Here is a 27,715-nt window from a genome sequence, read left to right on the forward strand (position 1 = left end):
GCAGAGGCCCTTTATCAGAGCTTCAGGCTCGTCATTTTGCCTAATTCATGAATCAATCCACACCTACGGCAAATGATGGACATTGTGAAGGACTTTGGCCTCTCACAAAAAAAAAAAAATCAGCCAGCCCTGGGATGCGGTTATTTTGTCCTGTCAGGCTCAGGCACGATGCAGCGGCATGGGCCCTCTCGACAGGAGCCTGTCTATGACACCACGTGCTCAGTCCTATCAACCCGGGCCTCCCAAGGCTCTCGAGATCTGAGTCCAGAGATATTTTGATGGTGCTCTGGTGGAAGTCCTCCACTATGATGGGATATCACCACATCTCCGTGTTGCTCTTTATGGGATTAGAAAGCCTCATCTTTCTCCTGTCGAGCGATCGATCGGTGGATTGGAACTTCTGACTTTACGGTTAGCAGCCCAATGTGTAGTCTACTCTGCCATCTGTGATCCTGCTCACCACATCAGAACCCAAACAATCTCAGTCCAGGGGTCCATTCTGATTCCCGGTGACGCTACAGGACGGACTGGAAACGCCCCCGGTACAGAGGCTGAGACTCTTTACGGGAGTAGACAACCTCATCCCTTCTGCCACGAAGCTGCGGCTGATAGTTTCAACCTGCTGGCCCTTTGGTCGGCAGCCCACAGCTCCTGCACCTTAGCTAATGTTCATGGAGTACTGATCCTGCAACAAGCAATCCCACAAAGCACCGTAGAGGTGCCCCATGGGCTTGCCTAACTGTAATTATTAGGGAACAGCACTGCAGACTTCTTCCCTGCAGGAAGCCGGGTGTGTTCATTGGCCAACCTTTTAGTTAGCAGGCTGGTGCTTAACCACTGTGAACCAGGCTTCTGGGGGTGTCAAATGTATCTGGGTTTAAATTCTAGCTCATGGATATGTATACACACACACACACACGCGCACACACCTATATATAATAAAGCAGAAAGCTCTTTCATCTGTGTTCAGTGTGTTTAAGAACTCTGTGCTTTGGTTTCTCTAGCTGGAAACGGGCCTACTTAGAACGTCTGCCTCTGTGGGTGGGAGAATTGCTGCCCAGTGCAGATTCTGCACCCGGTGTCCTCGGTCGATGCTAACGAGTCCAAGGAGGATGTGCCAGGGAGCCTCAGAGAGCTTGAGGTTTGCAGCGAGCAGCATGGTCTGCCCAGGGCAAATCACCCAAGCTCATCACAGCTCCCGTGAGCTGACCAGAGGCTAGTGTGAAGAAGAGACCAGGCCTGGGCCCCGAGGGGAAGAGTCGAATGGTAGCTGGGGGCGGGGGGGTACCTGTCACTAGTATCGATGTCAGGGGCTGCCCGGGGTAGAATCTGGGCTGAGATCCACAGTCAGACCCCAAACCAAACCAACCAGACATAAGCTGGGGGTTCCCCGTGGCCCCTGATGGGCGGCCTGCATTCATCATGTGTCCATCCATTCATTCCACTGGCATTTCCTGAGCTCTTACTAGGCGTCTGGTTTTATCCCACGTACTCCAGGGCTAAACTCAGAAGACAGGGGGAATGGGGCCTGGTTTCTGATCTCTGCAGTCCTGGGTCTTACAAATCGAAGAAACAAAGAAATACCTGTGGGATGAATCAAAGGATGTCTCTCCAGTGCATGGCGGCCTTTCTGGCAACTATCTCTCAGTAGTTAGTTCCTTCCTGCCCCTCCCCTTCTCTCGTGCAATCTCCATATGGCGCCCCCAGTATTCTTGGCAAGGGGGTCAGCGCTCTGCACACTCCGCAGGCCAGCACCCTCTCTGGCTCAGCCAGGTTTCAGCCTCAAACCCTCAGCCCGCATGCTCGCCGTTGCTGTTGTGGGAGTCGAAGGTGGCCTGCCATTTCTGCAAGCTGTCTCTCCCCCAGAAGACGACAGTCTCCCCAGCCACAAGCTGGCTCCCCGAGTGCCTAATTTGTCACAGCTGTGGTTTTATCGGAAACCCACCCCTCTCTTTCTAAATGAAAAGCGTATTATTATGACTATTATATTTTTTAATTAAAAAGTTGAACTTTCCATGGCTCCCATTTTATCTTGGGGAACGTCCCATGAGCCTCCTCCATCCCTTTCTCACCCAGGGCACACTAGCTGTCGCTTAAGCACCCCACGGCGGAGGATTCAAACAGGCCGCAGACCTGCTCTTTGCTGATGTTGTGGCACCGAGCAAGCACCGTGGCAGATTCACAAGTTAGAGCAGAGCACAAAAGACTGCGTGTGCAGGGGACTGTGGCTTTAGAAACTCCACACCCTCCTGAAATACACACACCCGCGCGCGTGCACACACACACAAGGAGACACGTGCACCCTCCTTTCCCAGGGCTCGGCCACACACCCTTGGACACATCTCTTTGTCTCTTCAGTGTTCTGCTTGAAGCACTCATGGGCCGGTTCACAGGAAATACATGGCCGTGCTGTATTTTCATCTGGGCACATAAAACACAGCCTAGAATGTTTTTGCTTCTCCCGGGGGAACACTTACAAACTCCAGGTCAGCCTCACATTACATCACTGTGAAACACACACACGCAACAATTTATGAGGCTCAAGTCTAAGGATCTTATATTGAAGCCCACTAGCCCATTCCCAGATGGGAACATTGGCTGGAATTGCCCAGGCACCCCGAGAGAATGTCTCCATCTTCCTGCTGGAGGATAGTTTTCATGGTAACTTTCCACGGAAAAGCCAAGACGCTTCTTCTGAGAAAACCCAACAGATTAAAAAACGAAAAAGCACTCCAACGACCATGATGACGATGGCAGCCGACATTCTAAATTCCCGCTGAGAGGGGCCCCAAAATGGTGGCTTGTGGAGCCTCCTTCTCTGGAGACGAGGACAGAGAAATCCTTTTGTGGACTTCACCGGTGCTTTATTGGATCTATGCCTCATCTAAGTGATTGGAAACACAGATGTGGATGCTATAACGTTGTTTCCAGAAAATCATTCCTCAAAGGACTTGCATTTGTTTAACCTTAGTCACAAGATGATAAAACTTATTAAACATCTCTAGAAGCAGCAACACAATACTCTTGGTTTATGGGCTTGGCAGGTCTGGAGATTGTCCCGCCACCTCCGCGCACACAGACACACACTTTTTCCGCCTTCTTTTCACCTCTGTGAGAGTTGAATTCCTGTACCCGGATCACGAAGTTTGGCTCGATTTTGCTCTTGCTCCATGCACACCCCCTCCACCCCGCACCCCTTCTCTTTCATTATTTCTGCATTCACAGATGTGGCTTGACAGTAAACAGATGAGCTGCCTTGCTGATCTCAAAGAGCAATAATTAAACCAGAGGGACGACGGCGAGGCTCCCCTTTGGGATTGACAGAGGAAGGATAAAGCGCCCACCAGGGAGATGTTTGCTTATGATGGCGAGCTGACTTCTTAAGAGACGCAAATGTTCTCACGTAATCCCCGGGCGCTTTCATTTATTCACTCAACATCATTTATTCAGAACTGACTTCTGCCAGCACTGTGGAGCCCCGGTGGCCTCGTGGGTTATGTGTTGTACTGGTAACCGCAAAGCCAGCAGTTGGAGCCCGACAGCTGCTCCGTGGGAGGAAGAGGAGGCTGTGAGGCTCATAAATTCCAGGGAGTGTTTGTCCTTCTCTGTCCTAAAAGGTTGCTATGAGTAGGAATTGACTTGACGGTGGCGTCCGCTTGTTTGTTTGTTTTTCTGTTTCTTAGTTTTGTTTTAGACACTTCCGTGGGCTGGTGGTTTCAACCTGCGAATCTCCCATTTTTCTCCCAGGTACCCCCAAATAACCTAGTCACTCCAGTATCATACGGTTTCCAGAAGGTTCCCCATTCACTCAACTAAGACGCCTACTGCACTTAAGGCACTGCACATCAAGTGGTTCCCATAGTTGAAGCGATCACTGACATCTTATACCCTGAAATCTGGGGAGGCAGCGGGCATACCAAGGGGGACGGGGCTCCTGATTTCTGGCATGCTCTGCCCCTCATATCTTTCCCTTCTTCTTGTGCAGGGGACATTCTGTGTCACTATGCTCTGTCCTCCTCGCACCCAGGGCCATAACCACGCGGGCAGGAGCAGTGCCTTTCGGGAACATTATGGTGGTGGCTTTGTGCGCACATGCCAAACACCATGAAGCATTGACGATTCCACCAGCCACATGGCTAGGCCTGGACACATGCGCATGTCACGTCCACCACAAACCTCAAGGCCGTGCTCAGTCAAGGCTGTGTACACACCAGAGGTACTGGGGCTCAGTGGTCAAAATCTCACTTTCCATTCAGCTAAGCCTGGTTCAATTCCCATCAATAGAACTCGTGTGCATCACCCACCGTCCATCAGTAGAGGCTGGTGTGTTGCTCTCCTACTGCAGGTAGCAGAAACTGTTACATGTTCCACTAGGAACCCGAAGGTTCACCTGGAGAGCCCCCACCTCAGAAGATAAGTGTGGTCATCTGCTTCTGGAGGGTCACAGGCTGAGAAACCCTAGAGGGGACAGTTGTACTCTGCCCACATGATGGCATGAGGTCGTCATGAGATGGAACAGACTCTCTGATCACTGACAACAACAACAACATGAATGCCGATTGCATTTCAACAGAGCTTCCAGCCTAAGGCAGACTAGGAAGAAAGACCTGGAAATCTACTTCCAAAAATAAGCTAATGGATACCTTCATGGGTCACAAGTGCTGGATTGGCAACTGATCACAGGCAGGAAGAAAACAACATGAACGACATTTTTGTCTGTCTGCTACCACTCTTTCTCTTACAGCCATCCTTCTTGCTTAGTTGGGCGAATTACTGAACGTGAACTAGGGTGGGAAAAAACACACACGCACGTTGCAGAATGATGCACTTGGTTTGAAACCACCAACATTAAAAAAAAATCAAATATACACAAAGCACAGGCAATGAAGCTAGCTACCCATGTACTCGGAGGATACTATAAATCAAGGAAGACATATATCACAAATGCTTAAGAGAGTAAAGGGGTCAATAACAAGTAAGATTTGCAGAATGTTCCGTATGCACTAAGCAGTGATCTAGGTCTATGTAATAAATATCACTTTTAAAAATCCCACTGAGAAATCTTCTTATACCTATCTGACAGACCAGGACGCTGAGGTACAGGGAGTTTAAGTCCGGTGGTCCAATAGGCTCACAGGCTTGTTTTCTCTCTCATATCTTTAATTTTTATATGTAAGATCTTAATTATTTTATAGGGACTCAGGTGGTTAACTGATGCCCTGCTAAAAAAAAAGTCAGAGGTGCAAAACCATCAGCCACTCCTCAGGCAGGATAAAGATGTGGTGGGTCAACTTCCCTCAAGAATAAACCAAAAAAACCAAACTCGCTGTCCTCCAGTCAGTGCTGACTCAACACATTGGGCTATGATCTGCAAGGTCAGTAGTTCGAAACCACCAGCCGCCCACGGGAGACAGAGCTTTCTATTCTCTATAGAGCTACACTCTTGCAAACCCAAAAAGCCAGTTTTACCTGATCCTATAGAGTCGTTATAAGCCCATAAAGCACACAGCCTATGAAAACTCTGCCCCAGTCTACCCTGTTCTCTAGGTTTGCTGAGTCTGAACAAGCTTAATGGCAAAGGATGGGGTTGGTTTTATCAGAAAGAATTGATCCAGTGAAATGAGCTGATCTTCCATATTCTGATGATTTTTAACACCCCCCCCCGACTTTTCTGTTGCACTGATGGACTCTTCTTACTCAATATTAATAAAGAAACTATTTCTGCAAAAAAGAAGAAGCTACAGGATAATTCCCTTTCATGTCTCATTAGAATAACCTCAAATCAGATGGCTAGGCAGTTTGCCAAATTTTGTCTTATTCAAAGGTCTGTTTCAAAATGCCACCCAAATTTAGGGAGAAAAAACACCATCAACAGCTACAACATTTGTGTTTTGTTGTTGTTTCCCCAGCCCTGCCCCCAGCCCCGACGAACAATCTGATCATGGTTTCTGTGGTACGTAGCATTTTCTCGCTCAGATAGGATCCCTCGCTGTTTTCCCGATCATCATATTTGTTTCCCATCATGCAGTGCAGTCATTTGGATGTCACCCATAATTAAATATTTACAAGCCAAAGACATCGTGGAAGATCCTGCCCATAAGTATCATGAGCACGCGAAGGCGGAGACCTGCAGAGAGAGCTTTGCCTTGACTACAGTAAGGAGTGGGCACTGTCGCTACATGTTTGACAGCCTCGGGGTCCTGAGTCCTCCAGGAGACTGATGGGGAGCAGGTGGAGGGCATCGGGCTTGTGGGCAGATCCTCAGAAGTGAGGCAGGGAGCCAGTGAGCAGGGTTCTCACCAGGACACCACTGATGGACCATGTGGGGATGTGGGGATTGTCCTGATTAATAAAAGGGGAGTGGGCTTACACCTTGTAGAAAGCTTAAGAAGTTAAGAGGTTGCTAACATTGCAACTACATCTGACCTAGCACTTGGTTGCTATCTCAAAGGTTGTCGGTTCAAGACCGCCAGCAGCTCTGTGGGAGTAAAGGCCCAGAAACCGGCTTCCATTGAGACTGCAGGCTTGGCTGTCCGTGGCGCAGTTCCATGCTGTGCAGTTGCAAGCAGTTGGTGGCACTGGATGGAGTTGAGGGGGTCTGTTGGAACAGACCTGATGTCATTCAGCAACAACAATGAATAGCTATATATCTGTCTCTATAGAGGGGCTTGAAGGAGCCCTGGCCATGTAGTGAATATGCATTCACTGTGAGCCACATTGTTGGCAGTTCGAAACCTCCAGCCACTCTGAGGGAGAAAGACTGGGCTTTCTACTCTCTTAAGCAGGTATACTCTCAGAAACCCACAGGGGTCACTCTGAGTCAGTACTGACTGGATGGCAGTGAGTTTGGTTTGAATGTTTTGATATATAACAACAATAACAACTGTATACATACATGTATGCATGTCATTGGATATGTGCACACACAGCTGTGTTTTATCTAGATGCATATAGACAATGCATACAATTTACACTTGAATTCATACACATGTGTGTCAATATATGTCCATGCATGGTTATAAATAGATATATGAGGGGGCTTCAATATTTCATGAAAAAGTTCCATTATCCTTGAAGTCCAATTTTTCCCATGAACCGCGGGAAGCATCCTCATACAAACACAGGCACACACATATCTCGGGTCCTTGGGTGTCGTGATCCGTTATATGCTCAGCTGCTAATCGAGGGGATAGCCTAGTGTGAGCCCATCCAGAAAACCTTGTAAGACAAGTCTGATGATCTACTTTCAAAAACGTAGTCGCTGAAAACCTCCCAGGGCACGATTCTACTCTGCTGGGTCGCCACGAGTGAGAATCGATCGAGAGGCACCTGGAGGTGGTCATGATGTGTGTCTACATATATCAACATGCCACACATACAAACATATAAATACACTTGCATATATGCCTATACACACACACATCTACAGGACCCCCGGGGGTGTAGTGGTTATGCCTGAGGCTGCTAACCGCAAAGTCAGCAGTTCGGAACCATCAGCTTCTCCATGTGAGAAAGGCGAGGCTTTCTACTCCCATAAAATAATGTGTAGTCTCGGACACTCACAAGGGCAGTTCTCCCTTGACCTATTGGGGGCTTGGGAGATTGAGATTAGCAGGATGCCCCTCTTACATCTTTTTCCTGGACATACGATCCTGTAGCAAGCGGCCCAGAGCACTGTATGTCTGTTCCTGCCGTGACCAGGCTGTTCATGTTCCCCTGCCTGCCTGTTGCTGAGCACCAAGGACGGGAGAAGCAACCATGCAAGCACCTCGGCACTTGGACTCTGGCTTGGCAGAGCTGGGTTTGGATTTTCGATTGGAAAGCTCGCAAGCTCTGAGCCGAGTTGCTTCTGCTTTGCAAAACTTCATTTCCCTATCTGTTATACGGGCTGCTACCAACACTCCCCAGCTTGTCGGAGGCGGGGGGAGAGGGAGAGATTGCCTGTGGACCACCTGGATAGTGGGGTTGGTGCTGGCTCGGTGCTGGTCACTGGACAGGGTGGCCTCGGTCCAGCTGGGACACGCGGTGGCCACAATGATGAGCACGTGGTTACTTATCTTCATCATCATCATCTTCTTCATCATACCCAGCCACACACCCTGGGCAGTAGAGCGCGAATGTCAGATGACTGGGAAAAACGGGGACAGAAAAGATGTCAGAAAAGGAAGAAGGATGTAGCTGGAAATGCGAACGAGACCAGAAGAGATAGGAGGTGGCTCTGAAGATGAGCGAGGGGGTTTCCGCCCACCCAGCTGGTAGTTTCCAGGATTGGACAGAGTGCAAGGAAGAAAGAGTGGGGAATTCCTGGGGCATTCCCTTGGTTACTCGGTTGTGTTCTATCAGGCTCTGGTACCCAGGTTGCTCATCTCTCTTTCTCAGGGGTTCTCTGGGCTCCTCTGTGAGGTGCTGAGTGGACCAGGGAGGGCGAATGCACAAAGGGATGAGTGCACTCCTGGTGAAAAGATGATCGGGGAAACAGCCCCTGCCATTTCACAAATATGTAAGCCCTCCCCTTGGGAGGGGAGAAGAGGAGAGAGGCGACTTACATATTTTTTCGCTGAAGAGTGAAAAACAAAAGCGCAAAAGAGGCCCTCCAATAATTTCTAAAATGTTAATGACTTGATATTTGAGTAGAGGAGTGGGGGCAGGAAGAGAGAGACAGACGGAGTGAGAGAGTGAGAGTGAGCCTTTGACTGGAGTACTTAGTAGATTCAAACATGTCAGCCTTCAGTTCCAATAAAGAGCCTGGAAGCCAGGATGACACTTGAAGAACTAAGGTCAGATCCCGTCCCTTTGAGGCTCCCAAGTCCCCCCAAACTGTGCACACCAGGACTGTCCTCTTTCCTTCGCTCTGTCCCAGCCCTGCTCTGGGCTCTCGGAACCCCTGGCTGCTCCTCCAGGGTCCCTAGCCTCCCACAGTCCTGGACTTCGGGCCTCATCGTCCCCGCTGCTTGCAGCTGCTTCCTCAGAGAACAGCACTCTCCCCATTGTCCCTTCACCTGTGATCCAATGTCAGCACCCCCTGTGCAGACAGGCCTTTCCTGACCCTCCCACCCCACACGGCAGCCCCCTGTCCTGTCCTACCCCTTGGAAAGATGGGGTCCCGCCCATTGCAGTGACCCCGTGGATGTGACAGCCGAGCTGGCCACGTGAGAGTCCATCGTGTGGCTCCGCAGAAGCGAGTAGAATGGCGTATATGAGCCGAGCGCTCCTCGCCATGCGAACAGTTCCTACCCATCATGGTGACCCCGTGGGTGTGGCAGGGAAACTGTGTGCGTGAGAATCCATACTCACTGCCACTAGGTCAGTACTGACTCACAGTGACTCTAAAGGACAGGGTGGCACTGTCCCGGGGCGTTTCCAATGCAGCCACTGCTTCTAGAAGCAAAAACCCTGTCTTTCTCCCCCAGAGCTGCTGGTGGTTTCCACAGCCCACCACGTAACCACTACCCCACCAGGGCCCCTACAGGTGAGACTAGGACCCTCTAAAAGTAACCGGTGCCCGGCATTGTGGTGACCCCATGGCAGTGAGAGCAGGAGCCGCTCCACCAGGTTTTCAATGGCTGCACTTTGGGGACAGATCACCGAGCCTTTTCTCCCAGGTTCCCAAGAATGCCTCCAGCTTCCCTCATTTCTCAGACCCCCCCAAAGCCCCTCCCTTCCTTTAAATGTGCTCACTGTTAACCTCTCCCTGCTGTCATGTCACGGAGTCATCTCCTGTCTTGGTTGTCATTTGTCCGCCATATGAAGTGGAAGCTTCCAGAAGGCAGGGGCACCGTCAATGTTATTTTTATTTAAGGTAGTAGTTCTAGGACCAAGGATAGCACTTGGTACAAAACAAAACAAAACCCAAACTCATTGCCGTCAAGTAGATTTGGACTAACAGCAACCCTGTAACCCAGAGTCCATCTGTTCCCTCGGGCTTCTGCAATTGGATTTTAACAGACGCCCACAGCCTCATCTTTCTCTTGCAAAGAGGCTGGTGGGGTTGAAGCACCAGCTTTGTGCTTAGCAGCCCACTGCACCACCCCTTCCTTAGAATATATATATATGTGTTCTAAAATGTTATGTAATATGTTTTATGTAACAGACATGATATAGAATACAAAATATAATGGATATAATTCTTATATAATTATACAATATAAATATTATATAAATTGTGTATATAATTGTATATATAATATATATTCACACAATTTTATAAATTATATATATATATATATAAAATTTATAGGACAGAGTAGAACTGGCCGAGTAGATTTCCAAGACTACAACTCTTTAAGCGAGTAGAAAACCTCATCTTCCTCCCAAGGAGTGGCTGGTGGTTTCAGACCACCAACCTTGCAGATTGTAGCCCAATGTGTAACCACTACACCACCAGGACTTCAGAATCTATATGGAACATGCATATAATATGTGTAGTGTATATTATATGCATTTCAAAGGCAAGCAGCCCAAACCCTAAAGGTGCTCCACGATCCACAATCTCTCTGTGGTAGGACAGACCCTGACAGGTACCCAGCTAGCCTTCTTCCTGCCTGGCTCCCAGGTCTCATCTGACCTTGACAATTAAAAAGTGAAGAAGGGTTACCAGGAAACAGCCCGCAGCCTTCTCTTATTAGCTTGGAAGCCTTGGGCCTGAGGGGCTAAGGGGGAGGGCTGGCACCCTGGGAGGCAGGAGTATCTGCAGGCAGGTGGCATCATGAGAGCAGCACACCTGGGAGAAGAGGGAGAGGTTGAATAAACCCCAGTGTCAGAAGCCCGTCTGTTCCGCCAGCGTGGCTGCACCGGGATCCCCAGTGCTTAGCCTGAAATCTGCAAACCCGTATCTCAGACAGGCACCGCATCATTCCCACTCCGAGCAACCTGGCAGGCATCATTCCCACTCCGAGCAACCTGGCAGGCCAGTCGGCCTGCCCCACAAGGTGCCGAGAGTTGTGCTCCCCCGGGGCAGCAGAGTTGCCAGGCGCCTTTTCACGTGGAGTGGCTGGTGGCTTCAAACCACTAACCTTCCCGTGTGAAGCGGTGCCTCTCGCCACAGTGGCCGCAGGGCTGCTGAAGCACTATCTCCGAGTTGAGCAAATCATACTTAGGACACAAAGGGGAGCCTGTTGGAGGCAGGTGATGGCATGACGAGCAAAATACAAGTTTATCGCTAAATGCACTGTCTTTGTGTCATTAGACTCTTCCATCTGAATTGATCAATATTCAAAGTACAGTGATTATCATGAGTGGTAGAGAGGCTGCCAGAAAAGTTGGCTATGTGCAAGCGAGAACCCCGTGCTCGAAAGCAATTAATTAGTACACAGAGTCATACACTCATTAAGGTCTTGATTCATTCATTTATTTACAGTCACTTATTCATTCAGCACCAACTATTTAGTAAGCGCCTAATATGTGCCGAGGCTAATTCAGACAGGTGGTTGTCTTTCTCCTGAGTCCACACAGATCATCCTAATCATTAACAACGGCAACAGTGGGAAGGAGAACCCAAAGCCATCAAGTTGATTAGACTCACACCCCTTGGGGTCAGTGGAGAATTGTCCCCTAGGGAGTTCTGAGATGTAAATCTTTTGGGAAGCAGAAAGCCTCCTTTTTCTCTCTTGAAGAGACTGGCAGGTTCGAGATGCTGACCTTGCAGTTAGCAGCCCCGTGCATAAGCCACTAAGCCACCAGGGCTCCAGTGAGGAGAAGGATGTTCCATTGTTAATAAGATCCTTTGTCAGTGCCAGGATCTGCACCCAGGGCTTTGTCTACATCAAGGTTTCAGTTGTCAAGCGAGTAGTGGTATCCCCATTTAGCAGTTGAGGAAAGTAAGGCACCATGGTTAAGGCATCTGCCTCAAAGCATGTATCAAGTTAAGTATGACCGAGCTGGCGCTAGATCTCAGGTCGGCCTGACTGCTGCCACATGCCTTCTGGTTGGCTCTTAGATGCCAGGGGGTGCATCCCAGCATCAGTCACTCTGTACACAATGGCCAGGCACCGGCTTGATGTCTAGATGTCCCCTCAATCAGTCTATCCATCCTACTAACCAAGTAAGCAGATTACACGGGCAACAAAGCCTCAGTCCATTCAGTACCTTTACAACACACATACACGTGTGTCTCCAGGCTTACCAAGTCATATCTCATGCCTTCTCTGCTCACCACCTCCCATGGCGGGGTCCTAGACGTAGACTAAAACTCTGAGGAACATACTGGACCTGACTCTGCCTAGCTCGCCTGTTACTTTGCATCACTTTCCCCATCTTTCTCTGCTTGGCCTCACCAGCCTCTTACCCATTTCTGAAGCTTGTGAGAGTGCGCTGGCTACAGGCCTTTGGCTGGAGCTGCTTCCGCTGCTGGAATGCGCTGCTCCCAGATCTCTGCTCGGCCAGTCCCGCCCTTGGTGTTCAGGTCCAGTCAAATGTCATCACCTGAGAAATATCGCCCCTGGCCACTGTCAAAAAGAGCCACCATCCAGCACTTTCTACCACACCGATCCTATTTCATAATCGTGATACATACATACTATTGTTCTTGGTGGGGCTATGGGTTCAATTCCCCGCCCCCAAAGTGAGCACATGTGAGGAAGTAGAATGGCCCCATAGGGTGACCCAGGCTGTCGTCTTTCTCTCATGGAACCACTGAGTGGGTTTGAACCACCAGCCTTCCGGTTAGTAGCCGAGTGTTTAACCATTGGGCCATAAGGGTTCCTTATGAACTATCAATAGCACCATTTCATATTAAATTTTTTTAAATAACACAAAACCCACTGCTATCAAATCAATTACAACTCATAGGTCAGAAGAAAATTGCTCATTGGGTTTCCAAGTTCAATCTTCTAGATCTTTACAGGAGCAGACAGCCTCATCTTTCTGCCGTGGGACAGCTGGTGAGTTTGAGCTGCTGACCTTTCGGGTGGCAGCCTAACAGTAAACCCTCTGTGCCACCAGGGCTCCTGTGCCACCAGGGCTCCTGATTCATAGCAGATGACACGATTATTTGCTCATTGTTTTTGGATCTCAGAAGAATATTAGCCGTGTGAAATCAGGACTTTTCTACATATATTTCTCCCACTGCGTTTTCCCGGCACCTAGAACAAAGCCTGGCACACAGTGGTCACGCAAGGAAGAATGCTAGAATGCACAGTACACGGGGTAGGATGTTTAAGAACGTGCCGACTCCATGCGTGTCTGATGGAGCTGTTACTCAAGGCATCATCCTCTGTCGATGCTTTCAATTCCACCAGCATATTGAGACATCACAACAGACACAAGGGAAGCCTAACAGGAACTGATGGTCTATCCTTGTCAATTTGCTAAAATCATTCTAGCTAAACAATTGCAATAGATTAAAGGCATGGGGCCTAGACCCAAGGGCAAAGTGAGTTCAAAGTCCTGCTCAGCCACTGGTTGGCCTTGAAGAACTCACTCTGCAAATTACTCAGATCCCTCTTGGAAATAAAGGGATCTTAAGTCATATTGTTCTAACCCATCTTGTTCCTGGGAGGTCCCCTGGAGTCAGTTCAGACTCATAATGACCCTATGTACAACAGAGTAAAACACTGTCTGATCCTGCACCATCCTCCACAATGATGATCTTTGAACCCATCTAATTCCTACTCAAAACCAACTCACTGCCACTGAGTCGATTCTGACTCATTGTGACCCTATCGGTCAGGTCAGGGTAGAACTGCCCCTGTGGGCTTCCAAAACTCGTTATGGGAATAGAAGGCTTCATGTTTCTCCCTCAGAGCCATCAGTGATTTCCAACTGCTGACCTCATGATTAGCAGCCCAGTGCACAATCACTATGCCACCATAACTAACTCTTAACTCACACCATGCTCTAACTAACTCAAAACGAAAACCTCAAACTTACTGTGGATTTCCCGAAAATAACTCTATGGGAGTAGAAAGCCCGACCTTCTCTCCAGGAGCCAAGAGTGGTTTAGAACTGCCGACCTTTTGACTGGCAGGCTAATGTGTAACCACTACACCACCACTCAGAGGCATGTGAAAGATTAACACTCAGCGCCCACAGCTTCTTCTCGGAAGGGCTATCCCTGACCATCCACATCAAAGTTGGCCCAACTGCTGTTCTCTTTTTGCTTAGACAACACAATTGTCACCCTAGATCTTTCAAAGGATCCTTCTTCTTTGTGGGGGCACAGGCATTTCACGATCCTGCCCATTCAACTCACCCCAAGCCCCAGGGACCTGGAAGAGGTTCTCGCACAGAGTAGAAGCTGAAGGAACAATGGTGGAACGATGCATGTGAATGGGACACACTAGCCATTTGAGGAGTGACTGAGCTCAGTCATGACTGTTGCTATCCTTGTTGGTGACAGTGGTATAATCGCTATTTTTTCAAAGAAACTTGTTTTTCCTTTCTTTTTTGTCTCTGCACTAGCGCAGTGCTCTAGCCAGCTGAGCATGACTTTGCCTCAGAAGAGCCCCAAACACTAGTCATTGACTGTATTTCCAGGTTAGAAAAAAAAAGAAAGAATAGAAAAAAATCCTTAAACTCAGATTTCCTTCAAGCCAGAGGCTCCTGGACCTATGGAAATTGGTGGGATGTACATTTATTTCCCTTCTGGTAGAATTGCTTCACAGTCTGACTACACAAGATGAAGCCAGTTTGCTCTTCAATCGGCTGGCACCTTGCAGTCTCACGCATTTTCTCGCTGCTGCTGTCCCTGGGCACCTTCAGGTCCATTCCAACCCACAGCCATCACACAGGACGACGTAGACCTGCCCCACGGGGATTCCCAGGCTGTTGTCTGATTACCAAAGCAGAGGATCGAGACCTTTCCCCATGCAGCCTCGGCGTGGGTTTGAATCCCTGACCTTTTGCTTAGCAATTGAGCACTTGACCATTGCGCCAGCGGGGCTCATGCTGCTGCACCGGAACCCAAGTCACTTCATCCCACTGCACTGCCCCCATCAGCACTCAAAACCCGAATTCAAAGGGCGGGGCCGGCGGAGGAGCACAAGCAAGGCGCCCAAATTTCCAACAACGAGAAAGAGCCAAAGGCAAGCTTGAGAGAAAATCCAAGTGTAACTTTGTGCTTGGACATTTTCTTCTGTGCCAAGGGGCACCAAACCCATAGGATAGACGTCAGTCCTCTCAACAGCATCACCCGAGGCTAGTCCTAGCCCCCTGGGGTGTAAAACAGAGGTCCCTAAATACACAGCCGATGCCTAAAGAAACCCAAACCAAACTCACTGCCATCCAGCTGATCCCGACTCATCGTGACCCTGTAGGACAGAACAGCATTGTTTCTGTGGGTTTGTGAGACTCTAACTCCTTATGGGACTATAAAGTCTCATCTTTATCCTGAGGAAGGGCTGGTGGTTTCAAACCGCTGACCTTATGATTAGCAGCCCAATGCATAACCACTACACCACCAGTGCTCCAGACAATAAAGGATCTGATAGAACTAAAAACACAAAAATAAGCTGACTGCCATTGAGTGGATGCTGACTCATAGGGCCCTATAGGGCAGGGTAGAACTGCCCCTGTGGATTTCTGAGACAGTAACTGCTAAAGGGACTAGAAAAGCCGGTCTTTCTCCCGAGGAGGGGCTGGTGGTTTCAGTTTCGAACTGCTGACCTTCTGGATTGCAGCCCCACGGGTACGCACAATGGCGCCAGGGCTCCTGATACACTATAGGTGAGTTTAAAAAAAAAATGTGGATGTGCTGGTGCGCTCTCTGCCAGACCAGCTGGTTTCTCCCCTGGGGAAGACCTTGAACTTCTGTCTCTCTTTTGACTCTCCCTGACGCCCCGCACACATTTTTCATGACACAGAGAAAGCATTAGGGACGTTTCCTTCAAATTCATTAGAAACAGAATGGCCGTGGCCAACCCCCTCTTTAAAAAAAAATCTCATTCCACCCTTCATAACTGTGTTCATTAAAAGCTGTAACTATGTTCTGCCCACCTTAATGTAGGCATTTGATCATGTCCCCAGAAATGGCTTCAATGTCGCTTTAAGAAGGAAGCTTGGGGATGATTTCAGAGTCTTCATTCTGTGAGCAAAGCACTTAACTAATTAAGACCAGTGATGTTAATTTGGGTCTTAGCAGAAACTGCGCAATGCTGTCTTTTCTTTCTTTCTTTTTTTTTTTTAACCCACCTTAGCATCTCCCCGGCTTCATGGAAACATGAAACCTTTCCTGAGCATAAATGGCCATCCCAGGCTTTTCAATTAAATTAGCCCCGTGTTAGCAGAAGAGCTAAAATGCTCCTTTAAAAAAGAAAGAGAGCGAGAGAGAAACGGGGTGGGGGTGGGGGGGTGGCTGCTGCTTGGCTGCGCCTCCTTTCCAAGGGGAGGTGTGCAGTTCCATCTGGAGGGCTATTTTCTCCTGGCCCTGTTGGAAGAAAGTTTGCATCGTGGACAGAGGTGGCTGAGCACTTTCCTTTGGGTTTGTAGGCACACAGTCCGGTTTCGAAAATGATTTTTGTTTTTCAAGGGATGTGTAGGGAGATGCCTTCCCGTTCTGGATGCTTCGACAACAACAACAAAAAAACCCAGCAACAACAAAGTCAGACTCGCTGCCAGGAGTCAGTTCTCTCTCATAGCGACCCCCGAGGGAGCGTTAGGAGACCCTGGCACAGATTGGAATAAGAGGTACAGACAGGGTAGGGGTGAGCCTGTTTTTTAAAATCACGCGGATGAGAAGAGAGCTGTCATTGATATGAACAAAATGTGAGACAAATGCTTTCAAATATGATCCAGGCTTCTTTTCTGTTTCCTTCCTTCCTTCCTCCCTCCCTCCCTCCCTCCCTCCCTCCCTCCCTCCCTTCCTTCCTTCTTCCCCTTTCTCTCTCTCCTTTTGTAAATGTGATTCCTGTGAGCTCATTACCCCTCTACCCATCCTCCTGTAGTGATGAGGAGCTACAAAGCACCCATGTATCACTAATAAGATTTTGCGGCCGAGCCTCCCGATTTTGAAGTTCTAACATTTTAAACAATTTCAGGCATGGCTTTGGTGTCCTAGAGTATTTAAAGGTTCCCCGAGGAGGTGGGTTTTCTTTTAAATTACATTTTTTTTTCTTTTCTCTTCCTCTGATGGAGAGAGCGCACAAAAAGATGGAAAGAAGCAACCATCAGAAATTCCAAATGACCATTTTAATGACTTTCAAATGCCTCTGAATTAGTTCATCATTTCACCAGCGGGTTTGCTCTGGAAGCAAATAGATCACCAAGTCCCCCTTGCCTCTCAGGTTTCTCTCCTGTTGTCTCTACCTGTACTCCCCTTCCTCAGGAAGGAGCCAAGTCCTCCCCGCCTCCCTGAGCCCCCTCTCCCAGGTTGACCACTTGATAAGATGAACGCAGTAAGCAGGACCCCACAGCGGGGAAGCCCACAGGTGAGAGGGCACAGGAGCTGCGAAACCATCCTTCTGCAAAGACCCTGCCAGCTCAGTTTGCAGATCTTATCCCCCCCCCCACACACACACACACAGTGGGCGGATAGGCTCCACAGTCTCTGGATCTCTCTGATCACTTGTTTTAAAGCTCTGGGGTGCCCCAAACCCCACTCTAAATGCTACCTCTTCTCTTGAACAAAATGATTATATATTTTTTAAAAAAAGAGTCCCTAAGACAAACCACTGCAAGTTCGGCTGGGAGGGAAGGGAGCTGTGCACACTGGGGGAGAATGGTCTTGTGATGGGCAAGAGGCCCACAGACAGCAAGGGCGTTTCTCCTTCCTGTAAGACCCAGCTAAGCAAGAGCTCTCACGGAGGCGCTTTCTCACGTGCTGAAAATGACCACATATTCTTCATCAGAGCGGTCACCCCAAGAAACACACAGATGCGCATCTGGAAAGGGAATGGATGAAACTTGAGAAAGAGAGAACGAGAGAGAAAGAGAATAACCCCCTACACACACACACACACACACACTCACACACACACTCACACACACACACTCTCACACACACACACACACACACACACACACAACCACTTAAAAACAATTTCCCACGATTACAAATGACAGGAACAGATTGCAGGTAGAAAGGCAGGGGTGGAGGTCGGGGAAGAGTCTTGTTCAGTGGAGGTGCAGGATACCATCTCCCAGATGAGAGGAGACCCTGGCAGAGAGAGAGACTGTATTGATCATTGATTACCACATTGGAGAACGGAACTAAATCTCTCCCCAGAAAAAATTTAAAAAGAAGAGAAACTAACAGCCTTCTCAACGTGTGAGGCAATAAAAATTATTTGTGCCAAGCTTCTTTTCATACCACTGTGATTTTTTTTATAAAAGTCGCTCAATTTGATTGTAATTAAATATGTAATGAAAAAGCCCTGCTTCAGGGAAGCGATGCAAGGCTGTCTCTGTTAGTGTAATGCATTTCCAACCGTCTCTGCATCAAACGAGAAGGGTGGTCTGTGGGTGCCTGGTCTTGATACAGGATTGGGTAGGGAGGTCTGAACACTTTCCAAGGGGACTTGGGTGAATGCAGCCATTGCCTTTGAAATAGTGGCTGAGATTTTCCCCCTTCCCCCCCCCCACCCCAATGTCCCTGGAACTAAACAGACAGTGCAAATACCCTGGTAGAAGGAAGGCGGTCCTACTGGGGAAATGTAAGTCCTGTCAGCTAATTACAGATCCGGCACTAACAGGAACCAGGCCTGGGCTTTCTTAACTCCAGGGAGGGGCAAAGGCAGGTACCTGGTTTGGGTGTTCTTTCGGTGATACCACACTCTTTCCCGACCCCCCCCCCATCCTTTCAAACTAGCTTCCTGAAGAGCAGACACCCCACCACCACCCAGCACACCACAGGGAAGAGAAAGAGAGGTGCCCCAGTGGTGTTAGGCAGTCTTTCTGCAGCAGGCTCAAGAAGCCAGTTGGGGTAAAATGAAACCAAGAACCCCAGCTGGAGACAGACAGGAGGCAAGATGCTCCTAGGACTGGTCTTCGAAAGACACCCAGGAGCTATCTGTCAGGGTGGGAAGGGTCCCCCAAAGGGAGTGCAGACTCCTGGAAGCTCGAAGGGGAAAATAACTGCATACGTGTGAAGGGATAGAGAAAATAAGGCATGTTTCCTGTTCAGAAAGGAGACCTGTTTCTACCCTCTCTCTCTCCACAGGGAGCAGCGCCCCCACCCTGCGCCGTCTCAACCCACAGAAGACTATCAAGTTGGAGAAGCTTCCAAGGCCCCCACCCCCTTACCTAGCTCCACGACAACTCCCTGCCACTCACCATCTGCTGATTAGGGTGAACGCATTGCGTCCTGATATGGCAGATTAAAATGGAAATCAATAAATACCTAAAACAAATGGGCTTTTGAGATGTCCCTTTCAATCTGGGTCTTTAAGGGTGAGGTGAGAGGGGAAGAAGGGAGTGGAGAGGGAAACGGGACAGGGCTCCAGCAGCCACCGATTTCACACCCCCAACACTGGCAAAGTAGATGACCTGCTTCCCTCCCTGGCTCACCCAGGGGCGGCCCTCATGTGGCTGGGCTCCTCTGGATGTGTGTGTGGGGGTGGGGGTTGGGGGGTTATGTTTCCCATTCATCTGCTACTACGTCCAAAGAGTGCAGGGCACCCAGAGTCTCCATCATGAGGTATTTCGAAGTTCAAAGCTGTGAACTTGTCTCTCCAAAGGCTGCTTGAACAGAGTAAGCTTCAGGAGCCTCCACCCTGCTTCCTCTCTCCATATTCTCTCAAATCCTGGTTCCGCTTGGCCTATACTCTCAAAGTGTTCTCACCACCCTCTGCTCCTCCAGCTGCCTGTCCCTCCTCTGCCCTTCTAGTGCCTTCTTCTGCTGAATCCTAAACCTTCCCTGGGAGTCACCGCTACCCTGAGCTGGGAACCAACCGAGATGGCTCAGGTCACCTCTCTACTCCTTGGCGGCCTGCAGAGTTGTCTCAGCTGAGGACGGCTCCCATGCAAATACCCTGTGCCGTTAAGGTGCAAATTACAACTTTTAAGTAATGATTGCTAATAGTCTCATGTTTACTGCCACACAGGACAGTCATAAAAACAAAACCTGCATTACTCATTCTCATATTAAATAAACAAAATGAACGGAGGGGGCTGTTCCTTTTTGCAAGGCCCCTCCTCAGATCTGGGTGATCAGAGGTCTCGGGAGAGTCACAGGAAGAAGGAAGATTTTCATCACTTGAGGGTAGGTGGGGGGTGCTGAGTCAGAGCACTTCCATTTATCTGGGTGTTAGGTGGCCGCCTGGGAATGCCCACAAGATCACATCTGCGCCCTGGCTCTTGGCTGGCATTCATGTAAGAATGATCACCGTTCCGAATGGCGACATGAAACCTGCATCGCCCATGTGTGCAGACAGAGGCTGACGGAGATGGCAAAACCAGCAGAGTGGCGTAGGGGCCGCAGTCGCCACCCAGCCCTCGCGCTGTCTGATTGCACCTTCCTGCCATCTTCTCAACTGGGCACAAAATAGACGAGGCCAGTGGCCTGGAATCCCGGAAGAATTCCAGGTAACAATGGATACGTTTTTCATGGAGAATGAAATATATATGCGCAGAAGTGTACATGCTATCTTTTGAGTGTGTGCGCACGCGCGCACACGCACACATACCTCCATGTGCACAAATTCTTTGGTTCCTACAAGTCAGCTTTCCAGCCACCCCCTCTCCCCATCCCCCACGAAGTCATCACATAAGGTGGTGGGGAGAGCATCCCTTTGGAGAGCAAGGAGGCATGGCACCTCTGGACCACTCGTGGCGGGGCTTGTCTTTGAAGCGGTAGTGCCTGTCTGCCATGCCCTCCCTCTCAGAGGTGCGGGAAAGAAAACAGCAGACCACGTTCACCCCGCCTTTCTACCACCACCGCTTCTCCTCTTTGGATACCTGCTTTATTAGAAAGTCTGAGAACGGCTTTTCCTTGAAACCCGGCCCTTAGAAGCAAGAACACGAGGAGATCCGATTGCCAAGGGCCGTTCTTGGGAAAGAGCGGCCTGCAGGGAAAAGCTTGGGTTCGGATTCCTCCGCAGGCTGGTGGTAGCTTACATTTTTCATTAATCAAGCCCGAAATCAAGCTTTCAACAACAGCGCAGGGGAGTAATTACTTACAGTTGTGCGTTGTGTTTAATTGTAAGCAGTGATAAAAGTTAGTGTGCCCACAAGCTTAGGACAACCCCCCCCCCCCCCGCACATGCTCCCCCCCACCCCTCCCCCTTTCCCTGGATCTTCACAGGCTAAAGAAAGAATTCCAAAGTGGCAAACTTGACTGTGAATAATCAGCTCAGGGGAAGCAGAGCACTGATGACCTCAGATGAGGGGAAGAAACACAGCATGAAAAACATTTTTTTGCTTTATTAATATGTGAGCAAAGAGGTAGCTTAAGAGGGAACTTGCTGGGTATGAAATGAATTATTCCCTTTCTGTCTGATGGGCTTTCCATTCCTTCCAGGGGTTCCAGAAGGTGAGCAGCGCCAGGCACACGAATCTCAAAATCGACCGGGAATACAATAGTCCCGAAGAGAGAAACTACAGGGCGAAGTTTCTAGGGCGCTCAGACCAGCCGGTCCGTCAGCAGACCGCTCGGCCAGCACCGGTGGACGGCCGCGAGGGGAAAAGGGGCTCTTGGCAGAGGTGTGCATGGCACTCTGCTCCCTGCACCTGGATCCTCATTGATCAGAGGGTAATTAGCATCCAGGTCGGGCAATTCTGGGCAATGCACTTTTTGTAATGAGCTTCCTAAAGGGAGACAGGTCCAGCCATTCTGGTAATTTAAATTACTTCTAGTTGTTGATGGCCTTTACCGGAAAACAAGAAAGGAAAAAAAAAATGACGGAGTACTTTTCAGGGCTGTATCACTTCTGGCTGGACCGCAGCCCAGGGCTCTCTTTTGGGACAATAATAAGGACGTTGTTATCTGTAATCATCTAACTACGCTTGAACTTACTGTTGCCAGAACCAGCCAGGGCAAGGCTTCCTCTCTCTGAGCCTGGAGGGCCGCTCCCGCCCCAGAGCTTGCCAGACCACCACAGCAAAGCGAGCCTAAGGTTTCAAAATCCAGTGAACCCCCTACAGAAAGGGACAGGGATGCGGGGGGGCCACTGTGGACGAGGGTGACAGCCTGAGTAGATGGAAGCTGCCCCTCGGTGACGAGGCACATTCTGAACATCTAGGACACACAGAAGATCAGAGTCGTATGCTCTTCGCCAAACACTTGGAAAATACCAGAAACACAACTTTCGAGGCGTTACGTCCGCAGGGAGCGAGAAGCCCCCGCCCACGGGTATGACAGCAATTCGGTGCGCAGAAGGGACGATAATTGTGGGGATTTCAAAGCACATGTACTTCTATCCTGAGCCGGGAGCAGGCAGAGATGGCCAGTTGGCTTGGCGGTCTAGCCTGCTGAGACCCAACTACCCACTTGCCCAGGATTGGCAGCTTAACTTTGAGCTTGTTCTAAGGGCGACTTTGCAAAGTTTATTCAAGTGTTGCACTGCGCTCTCCTGTGTGGTTGGCTCAAGTTGGAGCAGAATGAGATGTTGCAGTGGGGCGGCCAGCTGATCTGATGCTGCCCAAAGCCACAGGGTAAAGAAAGAGCAGGGGCTGGGGTGGGGTGGGCTAAAAACAACAACAACAACATTAAACAAACCCACCAAACCCAAAGTCAAGCTTTTCGCTAAATCCCTGATTCAACTAAAGGACACAAAGAATTGCAGATGCCCACATTAAAAGCCACACAGATAATAATTGTACATGCCTGGCTCCGAACGTAAAGGGCAAGGCTTGCGTCACTGGCACTCTGAGTTTCCATGGTGAGTGATTTATTGATATATATCAAGAATGAATAGATCAAAGGCAGCGAGATGACAGGTGATCAATCAAATGTCCAATCAAAACTAGCAATCAAGTAGAAAGCTGATTTTTCCGTGGGTGGGTCTGGCAGGGAAAAATGAACTTTCATATTACACTTCCGAGAAACAAAACCCCAGCATACTATTAAAAAAGCAATTAAGCAACCCAAAAGACACACATACGCGCGCGCGCACACACACACGCAATAATCCTCTCGATCTATTTTACCGATCGGTTAACCTATTCCTCTCTGAGTGGGTAGTGCGGGGAAGGAGAATCCAATCGGGATACTGTTGAACCACACACGGCCAGATTTTCAAAGTTTATAACTCTCTCTGTGCAAAGGAAAACCAGAGCTGTTTAAATGTTCCATTGGGGACATTTCTTTCTTTTCTTTCTCTTTTTTAATGGACAGGAGAGTGTTGATTAGATTTCCAAATGTGATCCTTTTAGAAAATATATTCAAAGGTTCATCCTTCTCCAGAGCTGATTTTTCCACCTTGGGGATCAAAGTTTAACTCCTAATGCATGCCCCAAGGCCAGCCTCCAGCCCACAGCCTGGGCAAAATGTGCACTGAGTGTCCCAAAGCCAGGGAAGCAGACGGACCCCGGAGGCCACAAGTCACAGGCACTGACCACAACGCAGACGGATGCTGGGGTTCAGGGACTGTCTCCCCACACCGCACCCCAAATTCTCAACCCAGCTTGTGAGGCAAGAAATCGCCTAGGAGAAAGTTAGGGGTGGGGAGAGGGTGGGGGAAGAAAGTTGACGGAGGGATGGCTTGGTGGGATAGCCCCCCCATTTCGACCCAACAGAGCCTGCATAGGGAAGCTCAAAGAAGGCAGAGGGAGACTGGGGGTTAGTAGGGTGACAGAGAGGCCGACTGGGGCCAAGTGCCCCCCAAAAGCTTAGGGGGTGGCGTCCTGGCGGACCCTGGGGCCAGGAGGGCGGGAGCGGCGCGCGGCGCGCAGGGCAGCCCAGGCTGGGCAGCCTGGAGCGGAGCCTTTTCTCTTACCTGCCGCCCGCTTGGGTGCCTGCTGCTTCCTCCTGGGCATCGCTTTACTCCGCTCCAGTCCCACGTCTGGCGCCCCGGCCCCGAGCCGTGCGCGGGGGCCGAGGTCTCTCCTGGCTCTCTGGGACTCCTCCGCCTCTTGCCCGGTGGCTCCTAAGGCGTCACTCGGCCTCTGTCCCCCTGACGATGACCCCCCTGCAACTCCTCCACCACGGGCCAGAGACCCCCTCTCTGGGTGGCAGATACGGGTGCCTGGTGCCAGCTGGTTGGAAGTAGAGGTTGGTTCTGCCCTTGTTAGTTTGTTTTGTTTGTTTTGGATTTTTTGGTTGTTTTTTTTTCCTCTCTCTCTTTTGTTTTTGCTTTTTGGAATTTTTGGTTGTTTTTTTTTTTTTTTTGGTGACTGTGGAGACACTTGATTTCTTTATTAAACATCCAAGATCGGGTTCAGACGGAAGGGAAGAGGGGCGCACACGCGCCGCACGCACACTTGCGCTTAAGGAAAAAAGGCAATCCTGCGAAGGTACTGGGTTTCTTCTTTTTCTTCTTCTTCCTTCTCCTTTTCCCCTCCTCCTCCTCTTCTTCCTCCTCCTCCTCCTCTTTCTCCTCCTCCTCCTCCACCACCACAACTACCACCACCTCCTCCTCCTCTTCCTCCTCCTCCTCCTCCTCCTCCTGGCTGGTCTCTGTGGCGGACTCACGCAGGGGGGAGAGAGAGATCACCGTAGGTTGGTGGCTGCTGTCAGATCCCCGTCTGTGAGTGATAAGCTAGAGGACAGGAGCGGGTTTGGGAAAGACAGAAAATCTGGAATTCACTCACTCACTCACACACACTCACACACACACACACACACACACATACACGCGCGCGCGCGCACACGCACACACTCGCTCACACACACACGCGCGCGCACACACACATACACTCACACTCATGCACTCACACACACCACACACACACACACACACACACACACACACACACTGGCGCGCGCTGGCGCGCGCGCGCGCACGCACACACACACACAAGACAGGGCGAGGCGATGCCAGCAAACATCGATGCCGCTGAACAAACTGAACATTAACAAACTCCTCCTCCTCCTCCTCCTCCTCCTCTCCCCGCGACCTGATGACAGGGAGAAATTTACTCCCCAGCCGCAGAGCGCGCGGCAGCGGGAGTCTATTAAAGGGACAGCGTCCCGCCGGGGACAGGGGGCTGGGGGCGCGGGAACCAGACGCCCCAGGACCCCGGGAGCGCCTACCAGGGCAGGAACGCACCTTGGGGGAGAGGGGCTGGGCTGTGGGCACCGGGAGAGAAGCCCAGGGGACTGGGTGGTGGCCCAACTGGGACGCCAGGAGGGGTGAGACTCAGGGGGCTGGCTCAACAGACTGGGAATCCTACAAGGGGAGTACTTGGGTGTACTTGAGACAGGGACTTCATCCAGCCAAGCAAGACCTGCATCCTCTAGGTCTCTTAACCTGAGCTCACCTGATCACAAAGAATGGCCCCTCCTTCCCCGATGAAACTAGAAGGCGCTCTGGTGGCTCAGCGTGGCATGGCGCAGTGGTTAAGGGCTGGGCTAACCCAGAGGTGAGCTGTTTAAACCCACCAGCCAAGGGTGAAAGGTGTAGTTGTCTGCTCCCTAAAGATTGCAGCTCTGGTGACCCAGCGAGGTGGCTCTGGTCGCCAGGCTCACCAGGCACCCTTTTAAAGCCTCACCTTCTCAGTAACCAGGGACTGCTCCTGGAACCTGAACTCTTCCATCCTGCTCCATGGTACTCTAAAACAAGCTCTTGGCCTTCTGTTCAAGTATGATTTGTTAAGCATCCTACCCATGCTTGCTCTGGAGAAAGGACGCACAGAGAAAGGCCAGATAACAGCAAGGGTCTCTGAATGCGGGAAGTGACCAGGCCCCCAGATACCCCAGTTCTGCTTGTGTTTTCTTCTCCCAGATATCTACTTAATCCCCTCCCCATTCCAATCCAACTCTTTAGTTTTCTTCAGTTTGCTTATCAGTCCCATGAAGGTTTCCAACCTGCAAGACCTGAGAAGGTTGGTATGAATTAGAATCAATTCCGTAGCTGGGAGTCTGGTTCCAGCATTACACCTATTTCTTTAAATCATCGCTTTAAACGGCTGTATGGTCTTCCACGGCCTGTCCGAACCACAGCTTTATCTATCCATCTGCTTGTGGGCAGTGTTTCCAGCTTCCAGGTGGGGTGACTCTGGCTCCCATCAACATAGGTGTGTAGATCTTGGTTCCAGTCAAGAGTCTTAATTTTCCTGATCTTATGGTGTTCTTATTTCTAACTTTGCTTGTTGCTAAAATCTTAGTTCTTCTTGCTAGGTCTCACGCCACATCTATTATATACAGTGTGTTGGCACAGTGGTTATGTTTTGGGCTACGAACTGCAAGGTCAGCAGTTCAAAATCACCATCCGCTTTGTGGGAGAAAGTCAAGGCTTTCTATTCTGCCAAAGAGTTCGAGTCTCCAACCCCACAGGGCAGTTCTATCCTTTCCTGTAGGCTCACAATGAGTTAGAATTGACTTGATGGCAGAGAATGTGTTTCAGTTGCTATTGTCAGAATTCCTCTTCTATAATGCATGCTTCACGGGGGAGAAGGAATTTTCCCTCCTTGGGTCACTGCTCTATCTCCAAAGATGTGAAAAGGCAAGGCAGACAGCAAGTGGTCAGAAAAATATTTATTGAATAAATGAAGAGCTAGTAAACAAGATAATTTCAGAGTCCAACCTGAAAACGTTGGAGACTCACTCAGCAAAGGAGCACGGCCTTGCTTGTGCTTAATTACTAGCCTGTCGTGACCAGTTGCACATATTTTTCACCATTTCCTGGGTGAAATCCCTGTGAAATTGAAGTGGTAAAAACCCCTGGACATGGTCATGATAGACACAAGCAAACCCATGTTTCCCTTGCTTATTGGGCAATCTGTCCCACTGGAGGCCCTGGTGAAGATGAGCATTTCTGGGCTTTATCTACAGCCAAGTCCACTAATCTTGGCTCCATTAATATTTGAGGCCAGATAGCCCAGCTAAGAGGACTGTTCTGTGCACTGTAAGATGTTTAACAATATCTCTGCGCTCTACCCACTCGATGCCAGTAGCACGGCCCTGACCCAATGGTGACAACTGCAAATGTCCCCAGACACAGACGAGTGTCCCTTGGGATATAAGGTTGCCTGTGGCTGAAAACCACTGCTCTATGCCCTTCCAAATCAGAGTCCAGAGTGAGACTTCAGTGCTCCGCATTTCGAATGAGCAACCCCCAACTCAAAAGCCCATGCCTCACTGACCCCATTCAAAAATTCCTGCTGAAAAAAAAAAAAGATCTTTTTCTAGAATCTGATATGGTGAATGTAGCTAATTGTACTGCCAACTTAGGCTTAGAAACCAGCTTGGTTTGGGGCAGGAGGGAGTCAGACAAGCATTGTGAGCATTCTGGGGTCAGCAGTGCTCACTCCTCATTACCCCATGGTCCATGCAGGAGTGAAGCCCATCCCAGGAGATCTAGGACCACCCTGCCCCCCTACATCCATCCACCTGACACCTTTGCCCTCCTTCTTGGGAATTACTAGGTATCATGAGTTCCTCAATTATTTTTCATAAATGTTCTTCTGGGCTATAGGGAATTGACCTCTCTCCGTCCTACTCATCAACCACAGCACATATTGTCACCATGAGCAAAATCCTGTTGAGTCATTTTTCCTATCTCCACCAGGGAGATGCAATGCTCATTTCTCCATGTCACCTACATGGTACAAGCCCTTAACTCACCTGCCCTAAGTCACTCAAGCAGTCTCCCTCCACCACCAACCCCACCCAACCCCAGCCTAGTTCTTAAGCCACGGAGGCAGGGAAAATGCACGCAGCTCCATAGTTGGCAGTGGCAGCAAAAAA

At 49.7% G+C, this 27,715-nt stretch overlaps 1 protein-coding gene across 2 annotated transcripts in view; it reads right to left on the reverse strand.

The window, feature by feature from the left end:
- Positions 1 to 24,398, reverse strand: part of TSHZ2 (teashirt zinc finger homeobox 2) — a 494,232-nt gene extending 469,834 nt beyond the window's left edge. For both annotated transcript variants that reach the window (XM_075528508.1, XM_075528507.1), the window contains exon 1: positions 23,805 to 24,398. In XM_075528508.1, the coding sequence (XP_075384623.1) occupies positions 23,805 to 23,844 (40 nt within the window). In that variant the 5' untranslated portion in view covers positions 23,845 to 24,398. The remainder of the gene's footprint in view (positions 1 to 23,804) is intronic.
- Positions 24,399 to 27,715: the final 3,317 nt, after the last annotated feature.

Source organism: Tenrec ecaudatus, chromosome 12 (assembly GCF_050624435.1).
Source record: "Tenrec ecaudatus isolate mTenEca1 chromosome 12, mTenEca1.hap1, whole genome shotgun sequence".
Taxonomy (NCBI): Eukaryota; Metazoa; Chordata; class Mammalia; order Afrosoricida; family Tenrecidae; genus Tenrec; species Tenrec ecaudatus.